General features: G+C 40.0%; 1 protein-coding gene across 6 annotated transcripts in view; it reads right to left on the bottom strand.

Annotated features, from left to right (window-relative positions):
- The window catches only part of LOC149226223 (uncharacterized), a 180,405-nt gene that overhangs the window by 58,979 nt on the left and 95,797 nt on the right, over positions 1-25,629 (bottom strand). For 4 of the 6 annotated variants that reach the window (XM_089375237.1, XM_089375236.1, XM_089375238.1 and 1 more), the window contains exon 4: positions 17,455-17,667. In XM_089375237.1, coding sequence (XP_089231363.1) covers positions 17,455-17,667 — 213 coding nt within the window. Of the gene's footprint in view, positions 1-17,454; positions 17,668-20,547; positions 20,619-25,629 lie in introns of all 6 variants that reach the window. The other 2 variants (XM_089375240.1, XM_089375241.1) reach the window with 1 other exon arrangement.

Below are 25,629 nucleotides of genomic sequence, written 5' to 3'. Positions count from 1 at the left end.
TACTCAAAAATATTATTATTTTATTATTTTTAGGGTTTTTGCTTTATTTTATTATTTTTATTTATATTTTTATTTATTTTTTTATTTATTTATTTATTTTTATTTTTTATTTTTTTTTAATTTTTAATTTATTTTTAAATGGATCCTCGAACTTAGCCTTTGGAAAAATCACCTAGGACCTAGGACTTAGGACTTATGAGGGGATTAAAACATTTTCTAACCCTCAAGACACTTTAGATCATGACTTTTACAAATTTACATCTCAAGGGGGAAAACCCATTTGACATAGACCCTCATAAACCACCCAGTTCTGCGACACAACTATAATCTAGCAGATTAACACACTAGGATTCTCCTAAAATTCTAATGACAAAATCCATTCCGGCTTTGGGGTTAGGCTGAAGGAAAACTCTGCCGATCATGGATCGGTGAGACGAAAAACCTTCCGGAACATAGATTATCACCTAGAAAATTAGGTCCACCTAGGTAATTTACAGACATGACTCACATCTACTAAGATTATTTACAAATTTATACATGCAGACTGGGTTTACAAATAAATTGATCAAGCTGCTGATGACTGCAGAATGGCACGAACATGTCGATCAAGCGCTACCCCTTTTTGCAAAGAAAAGGGGGTGTACTGCTATGGGGCAGTTGACCGGTAGTGGTCAACAGGACCATAAGTCTAAACTTAGGAAAATAAAATAATTAATGGGTATTAATCTAACTATGGGTGTAACTTCTAGGAGAAGACAAGGATCAAGCAGAAATGATCTTAGCCAGTGATTAGCTTCTAATCTGGGCCGTTGAATGTCAACGAAGAGATTATTTAAGGAGGCTTGAGTGTCATTTGGAAGGACACACAGAGTGAGTTTAGAAGTTCGATTTCTGAACCAGCGCAGCTGCTGAGAGAATTTCGATAGTGAACTTTTGTAGTGAGGGGCAGGGATAGTTTGGTTGGAGAATCCTCTCCTGAGCCAAGGATACGCAGCATAGAGGCAAAGAGACACTAGAAGGAGGCAATGCAGTACCTAGGAGGGGTTGACATTGAGCCAGAAGGGCTCATGCATAGGCAGCACAGTCCTCCAAGCAAAAGTCCGAAAATTTGCTAGGGTTTGACGTTCTGAGCCTGGAGGGTTGACGTTAGAGCTCTGGGAGAGCAAATCGATCCAGTGTTGAGGTGACACAGGGCCCTTGAGGCTAACGCAGGGCCCACGCAGGGGCAGTGCAAAAGTAGTCAGGGAACTTGTAGTTCAGCTGCCGAATCAGTTGGGACTTGCCAGGTAGAGTGAGGTAATCTCACAAATTTCTTCTGCTAGTAATACTTCTCTGTAACTAGATTGTCGAGAGCGCATCCAGAAGTTGTATTCATAAAACTACTGCATAATAATAAAAACCGTCAAATTTGTTGCACCGATTTTCCCGCATTGGGTTTTTTCGAGGACATCTGTCCAAAAACAACTGTCACTGGTGTGTATTTTTCTCTATTGTTCAGTGTCTTGTTTCGGCATATTATTTTTATGGCATAGGCTGCAGTGTATGTATTTCGATGTTTGTCGTAGGAAATTACAAATAACTTGTTCACGTAAATCTAACAAGTAGGAGAAATATCATTAGTGTTGCAGTAGGAATTCCCCAATTTAAGGAATTTTCACACTTTCCACTTGCTGGGTCTTTGGTGGCAATACTTTGGCAAGCGATACATCAAAACTTAGGAGATTTTCCATTCAAATCTTAAGTCAAACTTGCAACACTTCCGATTGTGGGGGCAATTGGAGCATGTTTGAAAAAAAAGTATTGCAAAAAACGCAAACTTAGTGCAAAAGCACTTAAATGACTTTGTATATTTCTCATTAGAGGAATTTTGAGATCTGGAATGGACCTCCTATGGAAAATAATTAAATAAAAGTGATGAAATTGCAAAGGAAAAGAAAGAGATTTATTTTTTTAATTGTATTTCCAACTTGTCTCCTTATAGGTTTACTCAAATGTCGAGTGTAGGCAGCCACTGGATGCAAAATTAAATTTTGCATCCAACTGGTGCCTACACTTGACATTTGAGTAAACCTATAAGGAGACAAGCCGAAAATACAATGAAAAATATTTACCCCCTAGGATGACATCATCATCTTGAATCTTAATGGTTCTTTTAAAGTTGATTTTGCTAGTGCATTTTTTTTTTGCTTTGAGGCCCATTTTTTACCTTAAAATTCCCCTAATGATTACAATCTTCAACTTCACAACAAACAAATACAAGGTGAGAAATGTAAGACTTGTCTGAGTTTATCTCAAGTTTTAAACTTCAAGGTTTGATTTAAATTAACACTACTATGTTAAAATTACTAACTAGTGAATAGAGTTTAAAGTTTATACCTCTAAATAATAAAGAGTTAAAATTTCATGACTGTTACCTCCACACCACACCCTCACTTCTTCACATAAAGTCCTAAAGCTCAATTGAGAAATTGGAGGAACTAAAAGGGATGTCAATGTCACCTCACAAACCCTCTTCACACTTTAGTTTAGCTCTCCTCTGGTTCAAGGGGTCCTCCCCTAGAATAGGATTACTAGATAAGATAAGATAAGATATTAATCTCCAACAAGTGGCCATTAAAGTAAGTCAGAGGGACTGTTGGGTACAATGATGCCAATCCACCGTGGGAGCATTAAAAAAACTCCCATAAAAGAGAATTCATAAAGAAAGAATGTAAACCTAACCCAAACCATGCAGAAACAAAATCCAAACTCCATAGTTGAATGCCACTATGAGAGAAAGATGTACAATATAGGCAGATCTAGGAAATGGAAAATGGAAATAGGCAATGAGCATTATGTCTCAAAGTTTGCTATATCTGGATATGTCTCTCCTAGCATCCAATATTGAATGGAGGAAGCTCAAGATAGAGGATTACACAAAAGAAGCATCGGAAGAAGGGTTGGATGATGTGTTGTGCCATTGTCTAGAAGACTGGAAGAGGAGAGTCACTATTGGAGTTGGGACGATCTCCACTAGTTGTCGGTGCGAGGTCTAGACTGGATTAGAAGCTAAGGTCTTTGTGAAGTGTGGGTAGTCTTCCAAGGCCGTATTGATATATGGTTGTTTGTCTCTTGGTGCCTTAAGCAGGTGGGAGCCTCGTAAAGAAGGATGTGATAGTCTGAATGGAGGCTGGCTTGGGAAGTGATTGGATAGAATGATAACAGAGATGGAAGATCTCTTGCATCTAAAAGGCTAAACATCTCTGATTCGAGAATCTGAAGAAACTAGAGAGAGATTGGTACTCTCTGAATACGAAATGGAACCTCCCTATGATTTTGTAGTAAATGGGGCAACGAAAAAAAATACTCCTCAGTCTCAACCTCTTGAAGGTGGCAGAACTGGCATTTCCTATCTAATAAGTCAATATCGTGAATAGTCTCTACCTGAAGCTTATGAAAGCCTGCTCTAAACTCACCTAGAGGGATGTAAAGAGCGTGCATCCAATTGCAAAGGGTGTATTGCGATTGAATAAAGAGCCTATTTCTCAACTCCAAAAAGTGCTCAACATAGAAGGCCATCTTTGGATGTACCCCACCCAGGGGTTTAACCCAAGTGGTCTAAATAAACTAAATGTATTCATCCCTAATGAATTGGTTTAACTCTTGTCTGAGAGGGAGAAGGCGGCTTGGAGCACTCAAGGAGTATTTGAATGGAGGGAGTTGGTCTATTTGAATGCCTATAGACTCCAAGGGAATTGAGACCCCCCATAAACCACAACGAGCCAATCTCTGTTGATTTGGGGAAGCATCGGATGTACTCTAGCCATGAAAATTGGTGGAAAGGCTAAAGCACATGAGATCTCCAAGACCCAGAAATGGTTTGGGGAAATTCCACCCAGTTAAAGAGATATTAAAATAATTAATATTTTTAATGGGGTTCCTAAGTCTAAACTTAGGAAAATTAAAATATTAATGGGTATTAATATAAAATTGGGTAAAAAGGTTCTAAATGACATGGATCAAGCCAAATCTAATCTTAGCGTTGATTAGGGACTTAATCTCGGTCGTTGAAGACTCAACAGGAAAAGTATAAGAGGAGGCTTGAGGGTCAGTTGGAGACACACCAAGATTGATTAGTCAGTTCGATTTTCCGGAGTGGGGTTTGTTGAGAGAAATCGAACCAGTGATCAAAGTTGCAGCAAGGGACAGTGAGTGCATAGCAGAGAGGCAGAGATAGTGCCGAAGGATCAACGCTGAGGCAAAAAAGGCTATGCAAAGCCAGCAGGAGCCACGCAGAGGGCCAGAGGGATTGCACAGAGGCTACCAGGGCCTGCGTGAGTGACGCAGAGGGCCAAAGAGCCAACGCAGAGCATCAGAAGGCTAACGCAGAGGCCAGGAGGGCTGACGCAGAGCCTCAGAGAGGCATTGGAGAGTTTTTCGTGGAGTAGACTTGCCAAATATCTGCTTCCGAAGAGAGGTATTACTGCCAGATTGATTTCTTTGTTGGGTGAGCCAGTTTGGCACCCAGTTGTACTCAAGAAAGCTACTTAATAATAAAACCCTCAGAACTGCTACATCGATTTTCCCAAGTTGGGTTTTTCCGGGGACGATTGTCCAAAAATAATGGTGTCCCTTATGTGTTTGTCTATTCTTTCAGTTGATGATCTATAGATGGTTGAGACTGCATTTGTGTTTATTTTCAGTATTTATATGGTTAAATAACTTGTTAAGAAATTAAACAAGTAGGTGAAATAAACCAGATAGTGCAGGAAGAATTTCTAACGGGTTAGACTTAGAAATTTCAACATGGTATCAAAGCGTTGCAAATCACAGGAGAGCTGAAGGCACCAGCTGAAATCAGAAAATTTGTAGCGTAAAAAACTGTCCCGAGAGACAGAAGTTGTTCCTAAGCAAAAAGCAGCAGAGGAGGAGTGACGTAGAGGGCCTACGTCATCAGTTCGAGCCAGAGAGAGGGCCAACGCAAAAGCAGTGAGAGGTAGAAGAGGCTCACGAAGAGCCACGTCATCCTGCTCAGCCAGGTAGGAGTGACGCAGTTGGCCAGAGGAGCGATTCAGCCTTGCCGGGATTGCACAAAGCTAAGAGGCTCAATTTCTTCAGTCGCTGGGGCCTAGGGAGTTGTGGGCAGATTGTGGATTGTGAAGCTATTGGGGTGTTGTTGCTGTCGAAGCAGAACAGTACCTAACGGGACAAAACCAAGGTAGAGGGAGTCGCTACCTAGGCGGATTTCTAGCCAAGAAATCCAGATCAGTGTTGCAGGAGCAAAGGGGATCGGAGAGGAGCGATTCAACTGTTGGCAGAAGGATTTCTAGGAGGGAAATCGAGACTCAGAGGGAGTCTAGGAGAGGATTTCCAGGAGGGAAATCGAGACTCAGAGGGAGTCTAGAAGAGAACTTCCAGGAGGGAAGTAGAGACTCAGAGGGAGTCGAAGAGAAGAGCGGAGATGGCAATGAATGGACTGAGGGATCAGGACAGGTTGGATGGGGCATCCAACTTTGTAATCTGGAAGGCCAGGATCCTATCTGTTCTGGATGGACATAGCATCAAGGGCTTCGCCTTGAGAACCATGGCTATCCCAGTCGACCCAGCTGATAACGAAAGGTATGAGGATGCAATGGCCAAGGAAAAGTGCCTAATCCTTGATGGGGTCAAGGATCATGTAGTTCAGCATATTGCCGAGAAGAATACGACAAAGGAGATGTGGGACACTTTGACGACATTGTATCAGGGCACTTCCGTGCAAAGGAAGATGCTACTGGAGAATCAGCTGCAGTCATATCAGATGCAGAAGGGGGAGCAGATAGATCACTACCTCAGCAGGTTGCAGGAGATTCAGAACCAACTAACTTCCATAGGGGCCAAGTCGGATCAGGAGTTCATGGTGAGGATCACCCTGAACGCAGTCTCCGAGTGGGAGACATTCGTCCAAAGCATTTTGGGCAAAGCGACTCTTCCAGGATGGGAAGAGATGTGGGTAGCTCTTCGCCAAGAAGAGATTAGACGGTTGAACAAGGCGGGAAGTAGCAGCAAAGGAGGTCAAATCAAGAAAGAGGAGGATGCAGCTCTGGCATCTGCGGGACAGCAGGGGAAGAGAAAGAAGAACATCTCCAAGATAAAGTGCTTCCATTGTGGGGAGCTGGGTCATTATGCAACCCAGTGTCCCAGGAAGAAGAATAAGGGAGAAGCTTTTGACTCCAAGGCAGCTTCGGCAAAGGCGGAGAAAGAAGTTGAGACGGATGAGACTGTGCCATGAGTGCTTATACACCTCTAGAGAAAAGGTGGGGTGACATCGAGCTATAGTCAGGAGGACTACAGGAGATGTGGGGCAAAATCCTTGAGGTACCCAAACTCTTGGATCATATCCAGCTACGGGAGCCCCAAGTGATAGTAGCAGGATGTCGGATGTCGGTAGAAGCAAGATGCAGATGGAGCGGCAGAACAGTGCTAGAGTGCAGGGATCTGTAGCAGTGCAGTGAGGGTTGCAGCAATGCGAGAGGCATAGAAGAGGTTGCAGCAGTGCAGAAAGGCACAAAGGTGTTTGCAGCAGTGCGAGAGGTACATAGTTGTTGCAGCAGCGCAGAGGTAGCAGAGGGAGCACAAGATAGCAGTAGAGGGAGCTTCAACATCAAGAGGGCTTCTAGCCTGACAAGGATGTCAGTAGTTGGGTAGATCAGTTACTTACTTCTTAGTAACTGAGTTGCAGTGCAGCAGTAGCAGTGGTAGTGCTATGGACAACACGATGCAGCATGATGAGAGAGAGCTGCAGTGCAGATGCAGTGTTGGGAGGAAGGACCAACAGCAGCACGGATGCAAAGGGAGCTGTAGTACAGATGTAGCAGTGGCAATGGCAGAGCCATGGGCAGCAGTACAGGAGGCAGCAGTGCAGAGGATGTTGGGCAGCAAGCCAAGCATCAGCACAGGTACCGGTGTCGGATGATCAGGGTGATGTTCAGTGGTGGAGCATTACTAGAGCACATTCCTCGCTAAGAGGGAGTGTTGATTTGGGGTAGCATCGGATGTGCTCTAGCCATGAAAATTGGTGGAGAGGCTAAAGCACATGAGATCTCCAAGACCCAGAAATGGTTTGGGGAAATTCCACCCGGTTAGAAAGATATTAAAATAATTAATATTTTTAATGGGGTTCCTAAGTCTAAACTTAGGAAAATTAAAATATTAATGGGTATTAATATAAAACTGGGTGAGAAGGTTCTAAATGACATGGATCAAGCCAAATCTAATCTTAGCCGTTGATTAGGGACTTAATCTCGGTCATTGAAGACTCAACAGGGAAAGTATAAGAGGAGGCTTGAGGTTCAGTTGGAGATACACCAAGATTGATCAGTCAGTTCGATTTTCTAAAGTGGGGTTTGCTAAGAGAAATCGAACCAGTGATCAGAGTTGCAGCGAGGGGCAGTGAGTGCATAGTAGAGAGGCAGAGATAGTGTCGAAGGATCAGCACTGAGGCAGAAAAGGCTACGTAGAGCCAGCAGGAGCCACACAGAGGGCTAGAGGGATTGCGCAGAGGCTACCAGGGCCTGCGTGAGTGATGCAGAGGGCCAGAGAGCCAGCGTAGAGCATCAAAAGGCTGACGCAAAGCCTCAGAGAGGCGTTGGAGAGTTTTTTCGTGGAGCAAACTTGTCGAGTATCTGCTTCCGAAGAGAGGTATCACTACCAGATTGATTTCTCTATTAGGTGAGCCAGTTTGGCACCCAGTTGTACTCAAGAAAGTCGCTAATAATAAAACCTCAGAACTGCTGCACCGGTTTTCCCAAGTTGGGTTTTTCAGGGGACTATTGTCCAAAAATAACGGTGTCCCTTGTGTGTTTGTCTATTCTTTCAGTTGATAATCTGTAGATGGTTGAGATTGCATTTTTGTTTATTTTCAGTATTTATATGGTTAAATAACTTGTTAAGAAATTAAACAAGTAGGTGAAATAAACCAAATAGTGCAAGAAGAATTTCTAACGGGTTAGACTTAGAAAATTTCAACAATCTCCATGGACTAGACGAGGTAATGGCCTCGAGGGAATAACAAGCCAAGTATAGGTGCCTATCTCGCCCCTTCATCAAAGCACTGAACCCGGTGCAGAAAAGAGACCTATTGTCTCAAGTTGAAAAGGCCATGCCCCAAACTTTGCCAAGATAATAGGTTGAGGGATTGCCTGTTTGGATTCGATGATGAAATGGAGGAGAAGAATCTGTACCTACTCCATTCAAGCCTAGTTAGACTCAAATAAACAAGGCCCCAAAACCTCTAAGCCATAGAGCGTGGTGGCCGGATAAGAGAGCCCATGAGCGAGAACTTGGACAAGATGTTGTTAGGATATTCCGACACATAGGAAATAGTTAAGTATAACTTGGTCTAGTGTAGAGTTAGGTAAAGTGTGTTTCTTTACTATGTACTTTTGTAACTTACAATCCAACAGTCACGATATGTAGTGATCCGACGATTCATTCTCTCCTTAGTATTACCGACACTTAATCCGTGGCTTAACACCCGATTGGTCCATGATCTCTATTGAAAGAGCATGGAGGGACATTTGTAGGGTAACTGTTCATGAGAGAAGCTTATGTAAATTTTCATTCTTTTATTAATAAATTGCTTGAAGTGGCCACATTGGCTCAGGCCGTGGACTGTTTCCCTCTTTGAGGGTTTTAACCACGTCAACAATATTGGTGTATTGATTTGTGATCTGTTTGTGAGTGGTATCCTTTGGTGTTCTGTCTGAGGAACTTACCCTGTAAATTCCTACATGGTATCAGAGCTATTTGAGGGCCGCATCCGTTGGTGATCCAAATCTGAAGCCGGTAGAACTGCATCTGACTGCCGTTTCCTAGATCTACTGTTTCTGACTGCTTTCGGGCCGAGAGGACTGCTCTATTGTGTTAGGAGCATCTGTTCTAATGAGGAACCCCTTTCATTTCACACGAAAAGGTTTCTGGTAGCCCTAGCTACATCATTTTTAAGATCTGGAGGTATACAGTGTTTATTTGCAATTTCTAGTTATTTTCTCTCTGTTTATTTCGGTTTATTTAGCTCTTTGTTTTTTTTATTACCGGATCTATACCTTTCATTTCTACGTATGCTCTTTGCCCCGCGACTCTGTGCGATCTGGGCAAATCAGAAACAGAGAGGAAGGATTTTTCTCATGCATATGCTCTTTTCCGCCGCGCCTTAGTGTGATCTCAGAAAATCAGAAACATTGAGGAAAATATATAGTTTCCGGGTAAAGCTAACTTCAAGCCGTAAGGTTTGTTTTTTTTTTGTATGTCCGTGTTGGGTTTTGTGTTTTTTGTTTTGTAGGGAAAAAAAGAGCTTTCTCAAGTAAGCACGCAACCCAAAGCTTCAGTGACTAAAAAAAAAAAAAACCCTTCCTCTTTTCCAAAAATTACTAACCTTTTAATCTAGCTCACTTGGTCCAAAGCTACTTTATGAGAATAGAGGTCTTGAGTTCAAGTCCTTGGTCCAAAGCTACTTTATTAGATTAAGTTTGGAAAGGGAGCAAATTTTTTTTAATATAACATTATCATTCATTTCCGCACATTCCCGCACTTCGTCGGCATCTTCAACAACTTTTCTTCAAAAAGCCATAACTTCTTCATCCGGAAGCCTTTTTTTTTTTAATCAACCTAATTTTTCGAGATATTTCCATTGGAACACTTAGTTTCAGCATCTATAGCTTCAGTTTTTGTTAAAATGGAAAGTCCATGCCAAGTTATTCTTGACAGCACCAACTACTTCCAATGGTGGTCCTACATTGTGGATTTACTTAGAAGTAAAGGTCTTTACAGAATAGCCTCGAGCCAAGAAACCAAACCGAAAGATGAAGATAAGGCAGCCAAATGGGAAAATAGGCAAGATCAAGCACGTTGGTTGATAGGGATGTCTATTTCTCCAGATCCTAGATTCCATATTGCAGAACTTGATACTCCTGATGAAGCAATGAAACCGATCACTAAAGTTTTTGGAATTAAAAATGAACTTAGAGCCCATCAACTCGAAAATGAGTTGCTTACATTGGACCCCAATAATTTTTCTTCCATTGAATATTTTTTGTCCAAGTTCAAGACCCTTAGACTTCTCTTGGAAGGTGTTAAGGTTAAGAAAGAAGATACTAACCTCATCTATTCCATTCTTACTAAGTTGGGACCAGCCTACTCTGTGTTTGTTTCCACCTTCCATTCTACAAGAAAAGCCTTCATTTCTCAAGGACAAGCCTACAAGTCCCCTTCTTTTGATTCTTTTTGTGATTCTTTAATAAGAGAACAAGAAAAACTCTTACATCTTGGTCTTCCTAATCTTGGAAACTCTTCTAAGAAAGCCTTAGCCGCTCAGCAGCAACCAAATTCAAAGAATCCTAAGAAGTCGTATCCTAAAAGGAATGGTCCTAAACAATTCCAGTCTCAAAATGAAAAATCATTTCAACAAAATGATAAGGCAAATAAAAGCAAAGGGAAGAAGACTGATAGACATTGCCACTTTTGTAATCGAGATGGCCACTTAGAATCCAAATGCTTTAAGAAGATGGAAGCCCTGGAAGCAGCAATGAAGAAGCATAACATCAAACAAGGGTCCTAAACAATTCCAGTCTCAAAATGAAAAATCATTTCAACAAAATGATAAGGCAAATAAAAGCAAAGGGAAGAACTCTGATAGACATTGCCACTTTTGTAATCGAGATGGCCACTTAGAATCCAAATGCTTTAAGAAGATGGAAGCCCTGGAAGCAGCAATGAAGAAGCATAACATCCATTTGGAGCACTCTTCAACTTCAACTTCATCTTCAGGAATAGCACTTTCTGCATGTGGTTGTCAAGCATCTCGATCTGGCTATGCACTAAATGTATCTTCTTCTTCTCATTCTCATGAGTGGCTCATTGATTCTGGAGCTTCTTATCACATGGCCAAAAATAAAGCCATGTTTTCTTCTTTAAATGATTGTAACACCAAAAATATATATGTTGGTGATGATAGATCTCTTAGTGTTGTAGGGACTGGAACTGTTCATATAGACAATGGTCAATTTAATGATGTATTATGTGTTCCAACCTTATCCTGCAACCTTCTATCTGTATATCAAATAACTCATTCAGGTGAAGGTAAAATCGTTGAATTTTCACCTCACGATGTTGTAATTAAGGACCTAAGAGATCCTAGACAGATTTTAGCTACTGACATTTTGATGATTCTACAAGGTTGTATAAGTTAAACAACTTTGGGTCATCAAATCTTCCCTCGGTATTTGTTGCTCATAACGATGAAGTGAGCAAACTTTGGCATGAGCGATTTGGTCACTTAAACTATCGCTCCCTTCAAAATCTATGTAAAGAAAATATGGTGACAGGTCTTCCAATGGTATCTTGCAAAGATGGTGTTTGTTCCGGATGTGTACTCGGAAAACATCATCGAGATACTTTTGAAAAACTTCTCAGCCCCTTTACAGCGTGTGCATAGTGATTTATGTGGTCCACTTCCAGTTGTTTCATTCTCTGGCTACAAGTATTTCTTAACTTTCATTGATGATTTCTCCAGACGTACTTGGGTATACTTCTTACAACTCAAGAGTGAAGTATTTAACATGTTTTGGCCTTTAAGGCCTTTGTTGAAAAACAATCTGGACATCAAATTCTTAAGCTAAGATCTGATAATGGCGGAGAATATGTTAACAACAAATTCATCAACTTTTGCACTGAGAATGGAATTCAAATGCAACATACTGTTCCATATACTCCACAACAAAATGGTGTAGCTGAAAGGAAGAATCGCACCTTAAAGGAAATGGCTAATTGTATGCTTCAATCTAAAGGACTTAGTCTTAATTTTTGGGCAGAAGTAATTAACTGTTCAAATTACATAATAAATCGCACTCCTACTAAGATTTTAAAGAATATCACTCCATAAGAAGCATGGAGCTCAATTAAACCAGATGTAAGTCACTTCCGTGTTTTTGGAAGTGAAGCATGGGCCCATATTCCAGATGAGAAACATAAAGCTTTAGAACCTAAGAGTGAAAAATGTATTTTTGTTGGATATTCTAAAGATGTCAAAGGATATAGACTTATTCCACTTAAGTCCAAAAATGTTATCATTAGAAGAGATGTAAAGTTTGCTGAAAATATATCGGCCTACGAGCCTAGTTCGGCGGATGTGCCACCTCTCTCTATCTCTTCTACTTTTGAAAATATTTCTTCTTCGGATGATGAAAGCAAGGATGACAATCCTCCCCCACCTTCTCAGGATCCTCCTTCAGCTCCTCAGCTTCCAAAATGGGTCCGTGCTACTCGGGATGCAGCAGGTGATCTTGCTGGTGATCCTACAGATCAGCGACGTACACGTTCTCAGTTCGATAGAGCCTCTTCTTTACTGGCTCAAGCTTCAGCGAATTATGATCCTGAAACCTTTGCAGAAGCTTCAGGCCATCCAGATTGGGATGCAGCTATGAATGAAGAATATCGTTCATTATTGGCAAATGATACATGGGATCTTGTTCCTCTACCAAAGGGACGAAAACTTGCTAGATGCAAATGGGTTTACAGAACCAAGTATGGACCAGATGGGAAAGTTGATAAACATAAAGCTCGTCTTGTTGCTAAGGGTTTTTCACAAGTTGAAGGCATTGAATATACTGAAACCTTCTCCCCTATTGCCAAAATGAACTCTATCCGCCTTGTTCTTTCCCTTGCTTCCTCTTTCAAATGGGAAGTCCATCAGATGGATGTTAAATCTGCCTTCTTGCATGGGGACTTGCATGAAGAAATCTATATGGAACAACCTACTGGCTTTATACAAACAAACTCCAGCCTTGTATGTCGGCTTAAGAAATCCCTTTATGGTCTCAAGCAAGCTCCTCGGGCTTGGTATGCCAAAATGGATAGCTTTCTTTTAGAATCTGGCTTTTCTAGGTGTCATTCTGATAATACTGTCTACACCAAGAAAGTGGGCAAGTCTCTTATCATTCTTGTTCTTTATGTTGATGATCTTATCCTCACTGGTAGTGATCCCAACCTTATCAACCATGTGAAGTCCAGCCTCAAAAAGAAGTTTGAAATGACAGACTTAGGACACTTGCATTATTTTCTTGGTCTTCAAGTCTTGCAATCCAAGGAAGGTATTTCCCTTTCCCAGTTCAAGTATGTCTGTGATCTTCTACACCATTTTCACATGGAAGACTGTAAGCCAGCCCCTTCTCCCTTTCAGCCTGGAGCCAAACTTTCAGTCACTTGTACTTCCCCTGAAGTTGATTCTACCTTATACCGTCAACTCGTAGGAAAACTTTTGTATCTGACCCATACTCGTCCTGACCTTTCCTTTGTTGTTGGCCTTATTGCTCGGTTTATGCAAAACCCACATGAAAGTCATTGGAAAGCAGCTAAAAGAATACTTCATTATGTTCGAGGTACAGTCCAGTTTGGGATTCATTACAGTGCAAAAGCATCTCCTCTATTGGTTGGTTTCACTGATTCTGATTGGGCTAGTGACCCTGATGATCGGAAGTCTACTGTAGGTTATGTGTTCACTCTTGGTTCAGGACCTATTACATGGGCTTGCAAGAAACAAAGTGCCATTTCTCTTTCTTCAGCAGAAGCAGAGTATCATGGTGTCGTAGAAGCTAGTAAGGAAGCCCTGTGGCTTCGTCAAATCCTGTCAGAGTTTGGCTTTCAGCAGCAGCATCCGACTACACTTTGGTGTGATAATCAAAGTGCCATTCAACTATGCAAAGATCCAATCCAACATCAGCGCAGCAAACACATTGAACTGCACATGCACTTCATCAGAAGCTCATTCACGACCATGTTCTTGAAGTGCAATATTGTTCAATAGAGGATCAAGTTGCAGACATCTTTACAAAGGCTCTCACAAAGGCGAAGTTTACTAAACTTTGATTTATGGTTGGAGTTCAGGAAGTTGTCACTAAGGGGGGATAGGCTCTAGTGCCTCCTTCCTTCTCCTGTTGTGTCATATTTGTACATCCTTCAATCCTATCCCAAGTTGTTCTTAAGGGGGGATGTTAGGATATTCTGACACATAGGAAATAGTTAAGTATAACTTGGTCTAGTGTAGAGTTAGGTAAAGTGTGTTTCTTTACTATGTACTTTTGTAACTTACAATCCGACAGTCACGATATGTAGTGATCCGACACTTCATTCTCTCCTCGGTATTACCGACACTTAATCCGTGGCTTAACACCCGATTGGTCCATGATCTCAATTTAAATAGAATGGAGGGTCATTTGTAGGGTAACCGTTCATGAGAGAAGCTTATGTAAATTTTCATTCTTTATTAATAAATTGCCTGAAGTGGCCGCGTTGGCTCAGGTCGTGGACTATTTCCCTCTTTGATGGTTTTAACCACGTGAACAATACTGGTGTATTGATCTGTGATCTGTTTGTGAGCGGTGTCCTTTGGTATTCTGTCTGAGGAACTTACCCTGTAAATTCCTACAGATGTCCTGAAAATGGCGAAACATTGTCTCTCAATGTAGGTTGCAGATCTGTGGCCCTTGTTAATAGAAGGTTGGGAGGCTTGCTGCAAACTAAATTGAGATCCTGAGAACTGCATTGCCAAATATGTGTAGGCACTGGCAATTTCAATCTCCTCCTTTTGAAGAAGAAATGTAGGTCCAAGAGGGTTTTCTTCATCCCATTGAAGATCATAACCTTGGTTTACCTAGGTTAGTTGTCAACTATTGATGATCACAAAAGAGAGCAAGGGCATCCAACTATCTCTACAATCCCATGGAGACAAGGCTAAGGGAACCACATCATCTACAAAAACTAGAATAGATATCAAAACATCCACAATCACACACAGTGTAGGAATTATAAGGTGATTTTGGAGAGTAAACCCTCGCAAAATGATTTAAAGGATTTACAAGGGAAAATGTGAGGGAGGATAGAAGATCAATGCCTTATATAGCTTGCAATATTTTTTGGGGAGCATATGGGGTCAAGGATCAATACACATGAAAAGGATTGTAGTAGAATTAGGCTAACTAGGCTAGAGTAAGTCCACTCACTACCCTACACTTTTCAATCTTCAAGGACAAAATAAGGGAAGGAGACCACTTGCTCCTTCCTCAAAGTCTTAGAAGAAGTGTTTGTTTAAGAGGGATAATGAAAATATACCATGCCCACCTGCTTAATGCCTAATGCCATCATCCATAAACATAACCAAAACAAAGAAAGTCCACTTACTTAGATTATCATGCATTCATTAAATCTTCATCAATAGTGAAATACACATCAACGAGGCCTCTCCAGGATGTCGCTAAACTCATCCATTCATAGCCAAATTATAAGAAGATAAAATTGCAGAAATTTCAGATTTGCTAAGAGATTTCTCCCCCAATCAAACCTTGATAAAATGAGAAGTACAACTCTAATTATCGAGGAGGTGCTCAACTTCCTTTACATCAAAATATTAATTTTCTAGGCTAAAAGCCCCTAATCTAGCCTATGTAGGTGCAAAAGATCCTCTTCTTCAATTAATTAATCTAAATTACATAAATTGAAGGGAGTTCATGCCAAATGTACAGAGCAAAGGAGCACAAGCCTTCAAAAAGTGACCCATCTCCATAAATGGGGGTATAAAAGGGATTTCGGAAAGTAATCCAGCTTCCAAAGGCCCTACTGCAATGTACCATTCTACAAGTGACCTTCTAAAGTGGACAAGAGGCATCCACAGAAGCACTCAGCTCCCAAAAGTGAATGAGTCATACAAATAAATCCCAATATGCAAAGCCCCAAACTCCCAAAAGGCTCTCCACACTGGATGAATGGGTTTTCAATTCAAGGCGTCAATCAAATTTATTTTAACATCAAACTTCATAAGGGTCGGCCCACTCCAACTTTTCAAAAGTATATAAATATGGAGTGAGCCTGCTCATTCTTTTCACATTATTTGGTTCACTGGGCAAATTCTCCATCTGCAACAGTCCTCAGGAAAGGTGAGACCATCCAAAGCCAATCAGTGTGACTTTGACCTTCTTTATCATGAAGATGTATAAGGATGCAGTTGTCACTAAGCATGTGGACCATTCATACATCATATCAGACCTTACCTTCAATTTCAGAAAACTGTTGAAAACACTGATTAGGTCACTCAGCTGGTATGTTTCCTCAACAATTATATTGCCACATGAGGTGAAGCAACCCACAAATCCAGCCCTTTGTTGCTCAGCTTTTGTGCCTTTCTTTTGTGATTACCTTGAGACCAACCCATTTGATGCAATATGCCATAATGAGGATGCAAAGGACCAGCTTTCAATCTGTTCCAAATCCTGATTTGTCACTGCTGCCGGTTATATTAAATCAATATTATCCCTCCAAGTGGAGAAACAGGTCAATGAGGTGCACAGCCATGCATTATGATAATTTCCAAGTACCCAGCAGCCCAGATTCTAATACTTGACCCTCTATAAACGTACAATATTAGGGCATGATTCCAACTGAGCATCATTCGTTTTCATACCTTGATAGAAAGGAATGCAAGAGCCGAGGGTTCAAACTCCAAGCATTTTCCTTTGATTCCCATTCAGTTCGCATTGCAACAAACCATGGTAGAACACATCCCAGTAATTTCAATGGCATCATTCGTAGGCTTTGATAAAAATTACATTGCTCTTTAAATAATGCTCATGTTCAAAAGGAGGCACCTCAATCTCCTTACCAAGAAAATCCTGTTGAGTTGTCTTTATTATTAGGTCTGCCTGTGAATAACTTACAATAAACTTCAGATGTATTCCAGCAATCGAAGCCTGCTCCATCATCCAAAGGTTTCTCTGGAACACTATCAATCTCTTAATATGCACAAAGAGCACTGTCTACCAAGAATGGAAAGCTTTAAATTTCAACGTCCAATGTCTTCTGTAGGCTGGAGTTTATGCACTATACTTTCTCTGAATGAAAATGTGCTGAGCAGAACCTAGAGAACACAAATTGATTATCAACGTATGCTGGCAACCATTGACCTGGAATCAATATTCCTTTTGTCATCAGAGATCCCAAACATATAATCAACATAACAATGCTCTGGAGTTTGCTTACCCAACAAAATGATGGCTAACAGGTTGCATTGCAAATGAGTAGATGAGCCTTGGACTTGTTATTGTTACATAAGAGTTGATCCACAACTGAAATAGGGAGCGCAATAGAAAAGAAAATTTGAAATAGGAAAAGGGCATTGCTTGAAAGAAATTGAAAACGTGACATTTCAATAAGATTGGTTGTATCTTACAACATCTTTCTAGATATCCACAGAGTTAGTTGAAGCAGTGAATCCCAATCACACATCAATTATAGAAGTTGCAGAACAGATGGACTGTACATTCAGGCATACAGGCTACTTGACCTATGAACAAATACAACTCAAAGATGATGGCCAGTATTAAAGCATTTATACACATAACAAAGCAACTATCATATCAAATAAGAGATGTATGAAAATCAATTGTGTACCTGTCTTGATATTCCAACATACTGTAGTATTTTGGTTTCATCAAAAACTGCATAGACACTAGCCTTTGCATCAGATGCACTGATGTCTCTGATCAAACCTTCATCAGTTAGGCAGGGAATGAAATCCAAGTCCTTGAGTAAATATGAATTTTCAGCGACTTGCAGTTTTTCTCTTTGCAGTGTTACTTGTTGTTTCTTATACTCTTCATGTACCTGAAAAAGATAAGAATTTCCCAGTGCTCTCAGAAGGATTGATGTAAACTCAGTTTAAGCAAAGAGACATGCTCCTCCTACGAACCAGTGAAATGTGTGTCTATAATTAGTGGAAACTTCAAATGTATCTTGCACATATAAGAACAAGTGTGAAGACATGTATTCCTATCCATAACCATTCTAGAAAAAGCCCTCCAGTTTCTTAAATTTTACATTTAAATATTCTTAAATTTTTTTCAAAAGGAAACCAGCAGTAAGATGTCAGTTACAAGCAATGAACGTTATCATTGTTGATGACAACTCTGATTTGACAGTTAAAATGTGTTGAAAAAAACATTGTTTTAGTAATCAAATTTGAAACTGGATTGCTAGATTTGAAAACAGGACTATTATTTAATGGACATTTTGATGGGAAAGGGAAGACGAGATATGGGAGCATATGCATTACTATTTCATAATCAAGTTGGAAATCCAACGTAGAAAATTGAAGACAAAAAAAATGAACATTTTAATGGATAGAGGAATGATGAGATATCCATTAGAGCATAGATCATCATATTTCAGATTCCTCTCTCATTTATCAATGCATGTTAATCCTCAACTTGTATATTCACAAGATGAAATCAATCACAGTGAAGTAGCGGGAAAGATCCTGTAGATAACTTGTCAGAATAATATGCTTTACACTCTTAGAAGTTGGGCCACCACAAGAAAAGGGAGAAATGCCCTCTAGTTCCATCAAAACTTTGTAAAGGAAGAATGTTACAGAGATGGCTAGTCTTCTATTCCTAGGGAAACAAGGACAAAGTTATCCATAAAATATCTAGGGAACCAAATCAGATCCACAAAATAGGCTAGATGCCTCTTTAAAACTCAACCACATTCAGGGTAGTAACAATTTACATTTTATTCTACTGACACAATATTATGCCACAGGAGTACCATCCTACAATTAGTGTGTGATTCCTCCACAAGGCTTCCTTAAATTCTTCTGTTGTCCCGTATGTCAGGTGTCAGATGAAACTAGCCCCGTTCTAGTTCTAGAGCTTTGCAGCAACAATTGCATTCACAAAAGCAAGTACAGAGTAAAATAAACGGTTGCATATACTTAATGGCTCCTGACCAAAATTGACCCAATCAAGCCTTCCAATAGTCAGAAACCACTGATCCAGAATTCAGGTGCAAATATCTGAAGCCGTTTCCCTGCCACACATGTGAAACAACCATGTAGAATTATGACAGTAGATTGGTCTCAAGTATCTCCCACTAAGATATAGCCCAATATTATGAAGAAAAACCAATTGTCTCTTTCCTTGGATGAGAGAAAAAATGTTTGACCAAAAAACTAATTACATATGACTAGATATAGTCACAAGTAAAGAAACTAAGGATTATGACCAGTCCAGAAATGGCCATAAATGTACCAACTAGCTGTAAGTTTGGCATTTAGTCTTCCAAGATCAAAGGTTGTACCCTAGATTCCACCATATGGATAAAGATAGATTTCAGAGAAAGTCCTATATTACAGTTGAAAGAGTGTCCAGAACTAGCCATATTTGCATCCTCTTTCTTTTCTACAGTAACACCCAAGTCATGAAATGTTCCATCACTATCCCTAAGAGTTCTCAGAATTTGTTCACCTTTTGCTTGGTTGTAAAACATAAACTTTAGACATAGTGAAACTGCTAATATAAAAGAAACGTGTTTCCAAGGTCAAGTGCTAATGCTTATCTTGAATTTCACCTCAGTAATTAAATATAGCTTATATCGCATTACAATACAATAGGGAAACACCTTAAAGTAACAGAAGCTGTAGCAAATCTAAAGTTCAAACTTCTATCGGGCCATGAGCTGAAGAATCTAGTATGCTTTGGTAGAAAAGGAGAGGCCACCAAAATTTCTCTCAAGAAAGCAAAGATATACACATATTTTGAGTTAAAAAAACAGCTTTAGTGGATGGTTAACAATAGTACGTGGGTGCCCTAGATGGGTAACTTTGTTCTCCTGTATCTCTGTTTGTCACGTGCAGTCAACCGGAAGAGAGAAATTTTGCTGAAAAAGACTGAAAAATAACCAAAATTGCACTGAAAAGGGGTTATGAAGGCATCATAGCAACTTGGTTGAGTAAATCTCAGGACTTGTGAGCCAATGTTGACCAAGTCAAACTCGGTCAATGCCAGGTTTGACTTGTCCAAGTTGGAAAAATTCATCTGCTCACAAATCCAATCAGAACTTCTGATCTGGAGGTTTAATCACAATTCCTCTGACACCGTAATGTCCTGTTGCTGGCATTCTACTAAATCTTCTTAATCTACAAGTTCGATAGATAGACCCTCTTTGGTTCAGTATAGGCTTCCACTATGAGGGAAAGCATGATGATATTAAGTGCACCATATGACAACCCAATGGGTAGTCATCTCCACAACAGACACATCTCACTCAAGGAGAAAATCAATATGCTTTCCTTATTTAAGTGTTAAAATGTTCTTTTCTTAAAGATTGAGGTCTTATCAGCTCCTTTTCCTAATCAAGTCATGATTTGAAGCATACTGAAAATTACTCCCAAGCCATATTGATGATGAGACCAATTAATCTAGACCTTTTTTTTTATTTCAACCATTTACCAGTCGAACAAAGGAATGTGATGAGAAAAGAAACTCCCCATGGAAACCCAGTTAGGCCACTTACTTGATGTGCAACAAGCTGAAATTTCTAATGCTTAAAATGGGAAGAAGCAGATGAAAAGTTTTGAGTAAATTAGATGCAATATTGGTTTAAAATCATACACTTTCTGCAGGTTCCCAATTCAAAATAAGAAAATGTCGAGGTTAAACAATCCTAAATATTCACAAGGAAAAATTATGACCTGATGTATATTACCTGCAAACTCTGTATGCGCATTCGATTTGAATTCTCATTAACAGCAGCAAGTTTCTCTTTCCATTTAGGTTCTGCACAGAAAATTGTAGTTATCAGTATATGTTTCCAACTTCTATGCACCATTACAGCAGGACAAGGTGCATAGTCACCCTATAGACAGGAACTTTCAAGTTTCCTCGTTTTGCTTTTTACGTTTTCCACCCTTTGCAGTCCCACATCTTAAAATGACCCCCTGCCGATGCACTCAAACTTTAGTCATGTTGTCCATATTTCAATTTTAATTAAATTTCTTTTATGTGAATATCGTTCATCCTGAGCCAATTAGGCTCCTGATTCTTCATGATGCAACAATATCCTTTAATTTAAGGTGAGCTTTCTACATCTAAACCAACGGCATTCTGAAGTCCTGCCTGAACTACAATGGTTTGTTGTCGGTGCTAAAAGATTTATTACTAGTTTTTCCCACATAAGACCCCTACTATACTACCTAGCATTTCAATAATTATCTTTTTATTTGATAGCATGCAAAGAGATAATATATTCTCAAACAGTAAATGATGCAGCAATGGAACAACACATTGCATACAATTGAGCAAAGGGTTATTAGACTTTCTTGGCAGTTTTACATGGGAATAATCTTCTAAAGTGAATTTCCAGTTCATCATTAGTGAGATTCCCACACTTTTGTCATGGGAGAACGTTAGAAGCCAAATGCAAAGTTATTGCTATGGTCACGTCAGTTATGAGATATGTGTTACCCACCAAAAAGTAGGTAACCCCTAGGAGGATTTTTTTCTCCTCACTTGTCAGCCAGCCAGCCAGCAGCCCTATGATGGCCCGCAGATAGCTTTACATCAGAACTCTCCTCTTATGCTCCTGTCAGTACTCTCCCATCTGACATGTTGAAGGAAGGTGGGTCATCTGTCAAGAAGGTACACTAACCATTCTTGGAGTCATGTGCTTTCGTTTGATGTTTTGGGGCATATTAATATCAAATATGGATCACAGGCCAAGCTGGAAGATTGACCACTCTTGATTGTACCCATGTTCCCACTCTTCGCCTGGGAGGTTATCATTTGCCCCTACTCTAGTGTGACCACCCCTAAGGTCCTTCCTTTAGGAGGGGCACTAATAGGAGGCATTGATTGAAGTAGCATGCCCAAGGTAATCCATACTTACCACATTCCATGTTTCCCTTATTATCCACATCCATTCTTTGGGTTGATTGTCATTTGTCATTGGGATTGGCACCTTATATCCTCATCTTTGAGTCAGGGCCCAAAAATTTGACATAAGAGGTTGATGCAACTGAAAGAATGATAAAAGCATATCAAGCCGCATCTAAAGAAAAAAAAAATTGCAAAAGATGGTTGGGACATAGTGTAGGAATTTATAGGGTAAGTTCCTCAGATAGAACACCAAAGGACACCACTCACAAACAGATCATAGATCAGTACACCAGTATTCTTGACGTGGTTAAAACCCTCAAAGAGGGAAACAATCCACGGCCTAAGCCAACGCAGCCACTTCAGGCAATTTATTAATGTAAAAGAAAGAAAATTTACATAAGCTTCTCTCATGAACGGTCACCTAACAAATGACCCTCCATGCTCTTTAAATAGAGATCATGGACCAATCGGGTGTTAAGCCACGGATCAAGTGTCGGTAATACCGAGGAGAGAATGAACCATCGGATCACTTCATGTCTAGAACATATCGTGACCGTCGGATTGTAAGTTACAAAAAGTACATACTAAAGAAACACACTTTACCTAACTATACACTAGACCAAGTTATACTTAATTATTTCCTATGTGTCGAAATATCCTAACATCCCCCCTTAAGAACAACTTGGGATAGGATTGAAGGATGTACAAAGATGACACAATAGGAGAAGGAAGGAGGCATTAGAGCCTATCCCCCCTTAGTGACAACTTCCCGAACTCCAACCATAAATCGAAGTTTAGTAAACTTCGCCTCTGTGAGAGCCTTTGTAAAGATGTCTGCAACTTGATCATTGGTTGAACAATATTGCACTTCAAGAACATGGTCATGAATGAGCTTTCTGATGAAGTGCATGTGTAGTTCAATGTGTTTGTTGCGCTGATGTTGGACTGGATCTTTGCATAGTTGAATGGCACTTTGATTATCACACCAAAGTGTAGTCGGATGTTGCTGCTAAAAACCAAACTCTGACAGGATCTGACGAAGCCACAGGGCTTCCTTACTAGCCTCAAGGGCGCCACGATACTCTACTTCTGTTGAAGAAAGAGAAATGGCACTTTGTTTCTTGCAAGCCCATATAATAGGTCCAGAACCAAGAGTGAAGACATAACTTGCAGTAGACTTCCGATCATCAGGGTCACCAGTCCAATCAGAATCAGTGAAACCAACCAATAGAGGAGATGCTTCTGCACTATAATGAATCCCAAACTGAACTATACCTCGAACATAGCGAAGTATTCTTTTAGCTACTTTCCAATGACTTTCATGTAGGTTTTGCATAAACCGAGCAACAAGGCCAACAGCAAAGGAAAGGTCAGGACGTGTATGGGTTAGATACAAAAGTTTTCCAACAAGCTGACGGTATAAGGTAGCATCAACTTCAGGGGAAGTACATGTGACTGAAAGTTTGGCTCCAGACTAAAAGGGAGAAGGGGCTGGCTTACAGTCTTCCATGTGAAAGTGGCTTAGAAGATCACAGGCTTACTAGGACTGGGAAAGGGAAATTCCTTCTTTGGATTGCAAGACTTGAAGACCAAGAAAATAATGCAAGTGTCCTAAGTCTGGAATTTCAAACTGCTTTTTAAGGCTGGACTTCACATGGTTTATAAGGTTGGGATCACTACCAGTAAGGATAAGATCATCAACATAAAGAACAAGAATGATAAGAGACTTACCCACTTTCTTGGTGTAGACAGTATTGTCAAAATGTTACCTAGAAAAGCCAGTATCTAAAAGAAAGCTATCCATTTTGGCATACCAAGCCCGACGGGCTTGCTTGAGACCATAAAGGGATTTCTTAAGATGACATACAAGGCTGGAGTCTGTTTATATAAAGCCAGGAGGTTGTTCCATATAGATTTCTTCATGCAAATCCCCATGCAAGAAGGCAGATTTAACATCCATCTGATGTACTTCCCACTTGAAAGAGGCAGCAAGGGAAAGAATAAGGCGCATAGAGTTCATTTTGGCAACAGGGGAGAAGGTTTTAGTATAGTCAACGCCTTCAACTTGTGAAAAACCTTTAGCAAAAACACGAGCTTTATGTTTATCAACTTTTCCATCTGGTCCAAACTTATTTCTGTAAACCCATTTGCATCTAACAAGTTTTCGTCCCTTTGGAAGAGGAACAAGGTCCCATGTATCATTTGCCAATAATGAACGATATTCTTCATTCATAGCTGTGTCCCAATCTGGATGGCCTGAAGCTTCTGCAAAGGTGTTAGGATCATAATTCATTGAAACTTGAGCCAGTAAAGAAGAGGCTCTATCGAACTGAGAACGTGTACGACACTAATCTGTAGGATCACCTGCAAGAGCACCTGCTGCATCCCGAGTAGTGCGGACCCATTTTGGAAGCTGAGGAGTTGAAGGAGGATCCCGAGAAGGTGGGGGAGGATTGTCATCCTTGCTGTCATCATCTGAAGAAGGAATATTTTCAGAAGTAGAAGGGATAGAGAGAGGTGGCACATCTACCGAACTAGGCTCGTAGGCCGATATATTTTCAGCAAACTTTACATCTCTTCTAATGATAACATTTTTGGATTTAGGTTGAAGAAGTTTATATCCTTTGACATCTTCAGAATATCCAACAAAAATACATTTTTCACTCTTAGGTTCTAAGGTTTTACGTTTCTCATCTGGAATATGGGCCCATGATTCACTTCCAAAAACACAAAAGTGAGTTACATCTGGTTTAATTGAGCTCCATGCTTCTTCTGGAGTGATATTCTTTAAAACCTTAGTAGGAGCCTGATTTACTATGTAATTTGCACAGTTAATTGCTTTTGCCCAAAAATTAAGACTAAGTCCTTTAGATTGAAGCATACAATTAGCCATTTCCTAAGGTGCAATTCTTCCTTACAACTACACCATTTTGCTGTGGAGTATATGGAATAGTATGTTGCAATTGAATTCCATGCTCAGTCCAAAAATTGATGAATTTGTTGTTAACATATTCTACGCCATTATCAGATCTTAGCTTAAGAATTTGATGTCCAGATTGTTTCTCAACAAAGGCCTTAAAGGCCAAGAACATGTTAAAGACTTCACTCTTGAGTTTTAAGAAGTATAACCAAGTGCATCTGGAGCATCAATGAAAGTTAAGAAATACTTGTAGCCAGAGAATGAAACAACTGGAAGTGGACCACATAAATCACTATGCACAAGCTGTAAAGGGGTTGAGGCGTTCCAAGAGGCACGTTTTTCAAAACTATCTTGGTGATGTTTTTCGAGTTTACATCCGGAACAAACACCATCTCTGCAAGATACCATAGGAAGAACTATCACCATATTTTCTTTACATAGATTTTGAAGGGAGCGATAGTTTAAGTGACCAAATCGCTCATGCCAAAGTTTATTCACTTCATCATTATGAGCAACAAATACCGATGGAAGAGTTGATGAATCAAAGTTGTTAAACTTATACAACCTTGTAGAATCATCAACAATGCCAGTAGCTAAAAAATCTGTCTAGGATTTCTTAGGTCCTTAATTACAACATCATGAGGTGAAAATTCAACGGTTTTACCTTCACCTGAATGAGTTATCTGATATATAGATAGAAGGTTGCAGGATAAGGTAGGAACACATAATACATCATTAAATTGACCATTGTCTAGATGAATAGTTTCAGTCCCTACAACACTAAGAGATCTATCATCACCAACATATATATTTTTGGTGTTACAATCATTTAAAGAAGAAAACATGGCTTTGTTTTTGGCCGTGTGATAAGAAACTCTAGAATCAATGAGCCACTCATGAGAATGAGAAGAAGAAGATACATTTAGTGCATAACCAAACCGAGATGCTTGACAACCACATGCAGAAAGTGTTATTCCTGAAGATGAAGTTGAA

This window comes from Pinus tabuliformis, chromosome J (genome assembly GCF_031772625.1).
Source record: "Pinus tabuliformis cultivar Carrire ecotype Pingquan chromosome J, CPIR1, whole genome shotgun sequence".
Taxonomy (NCBI): Eukaryota; Viridiplantae; Streptophyta; class Pinopsida; order Pinales; family Pinaceae; genus Pinus; species Pinus tabuliformis.
This window is presented reverse-complemented; position numbering and strand designations above follow the sequence as displayed.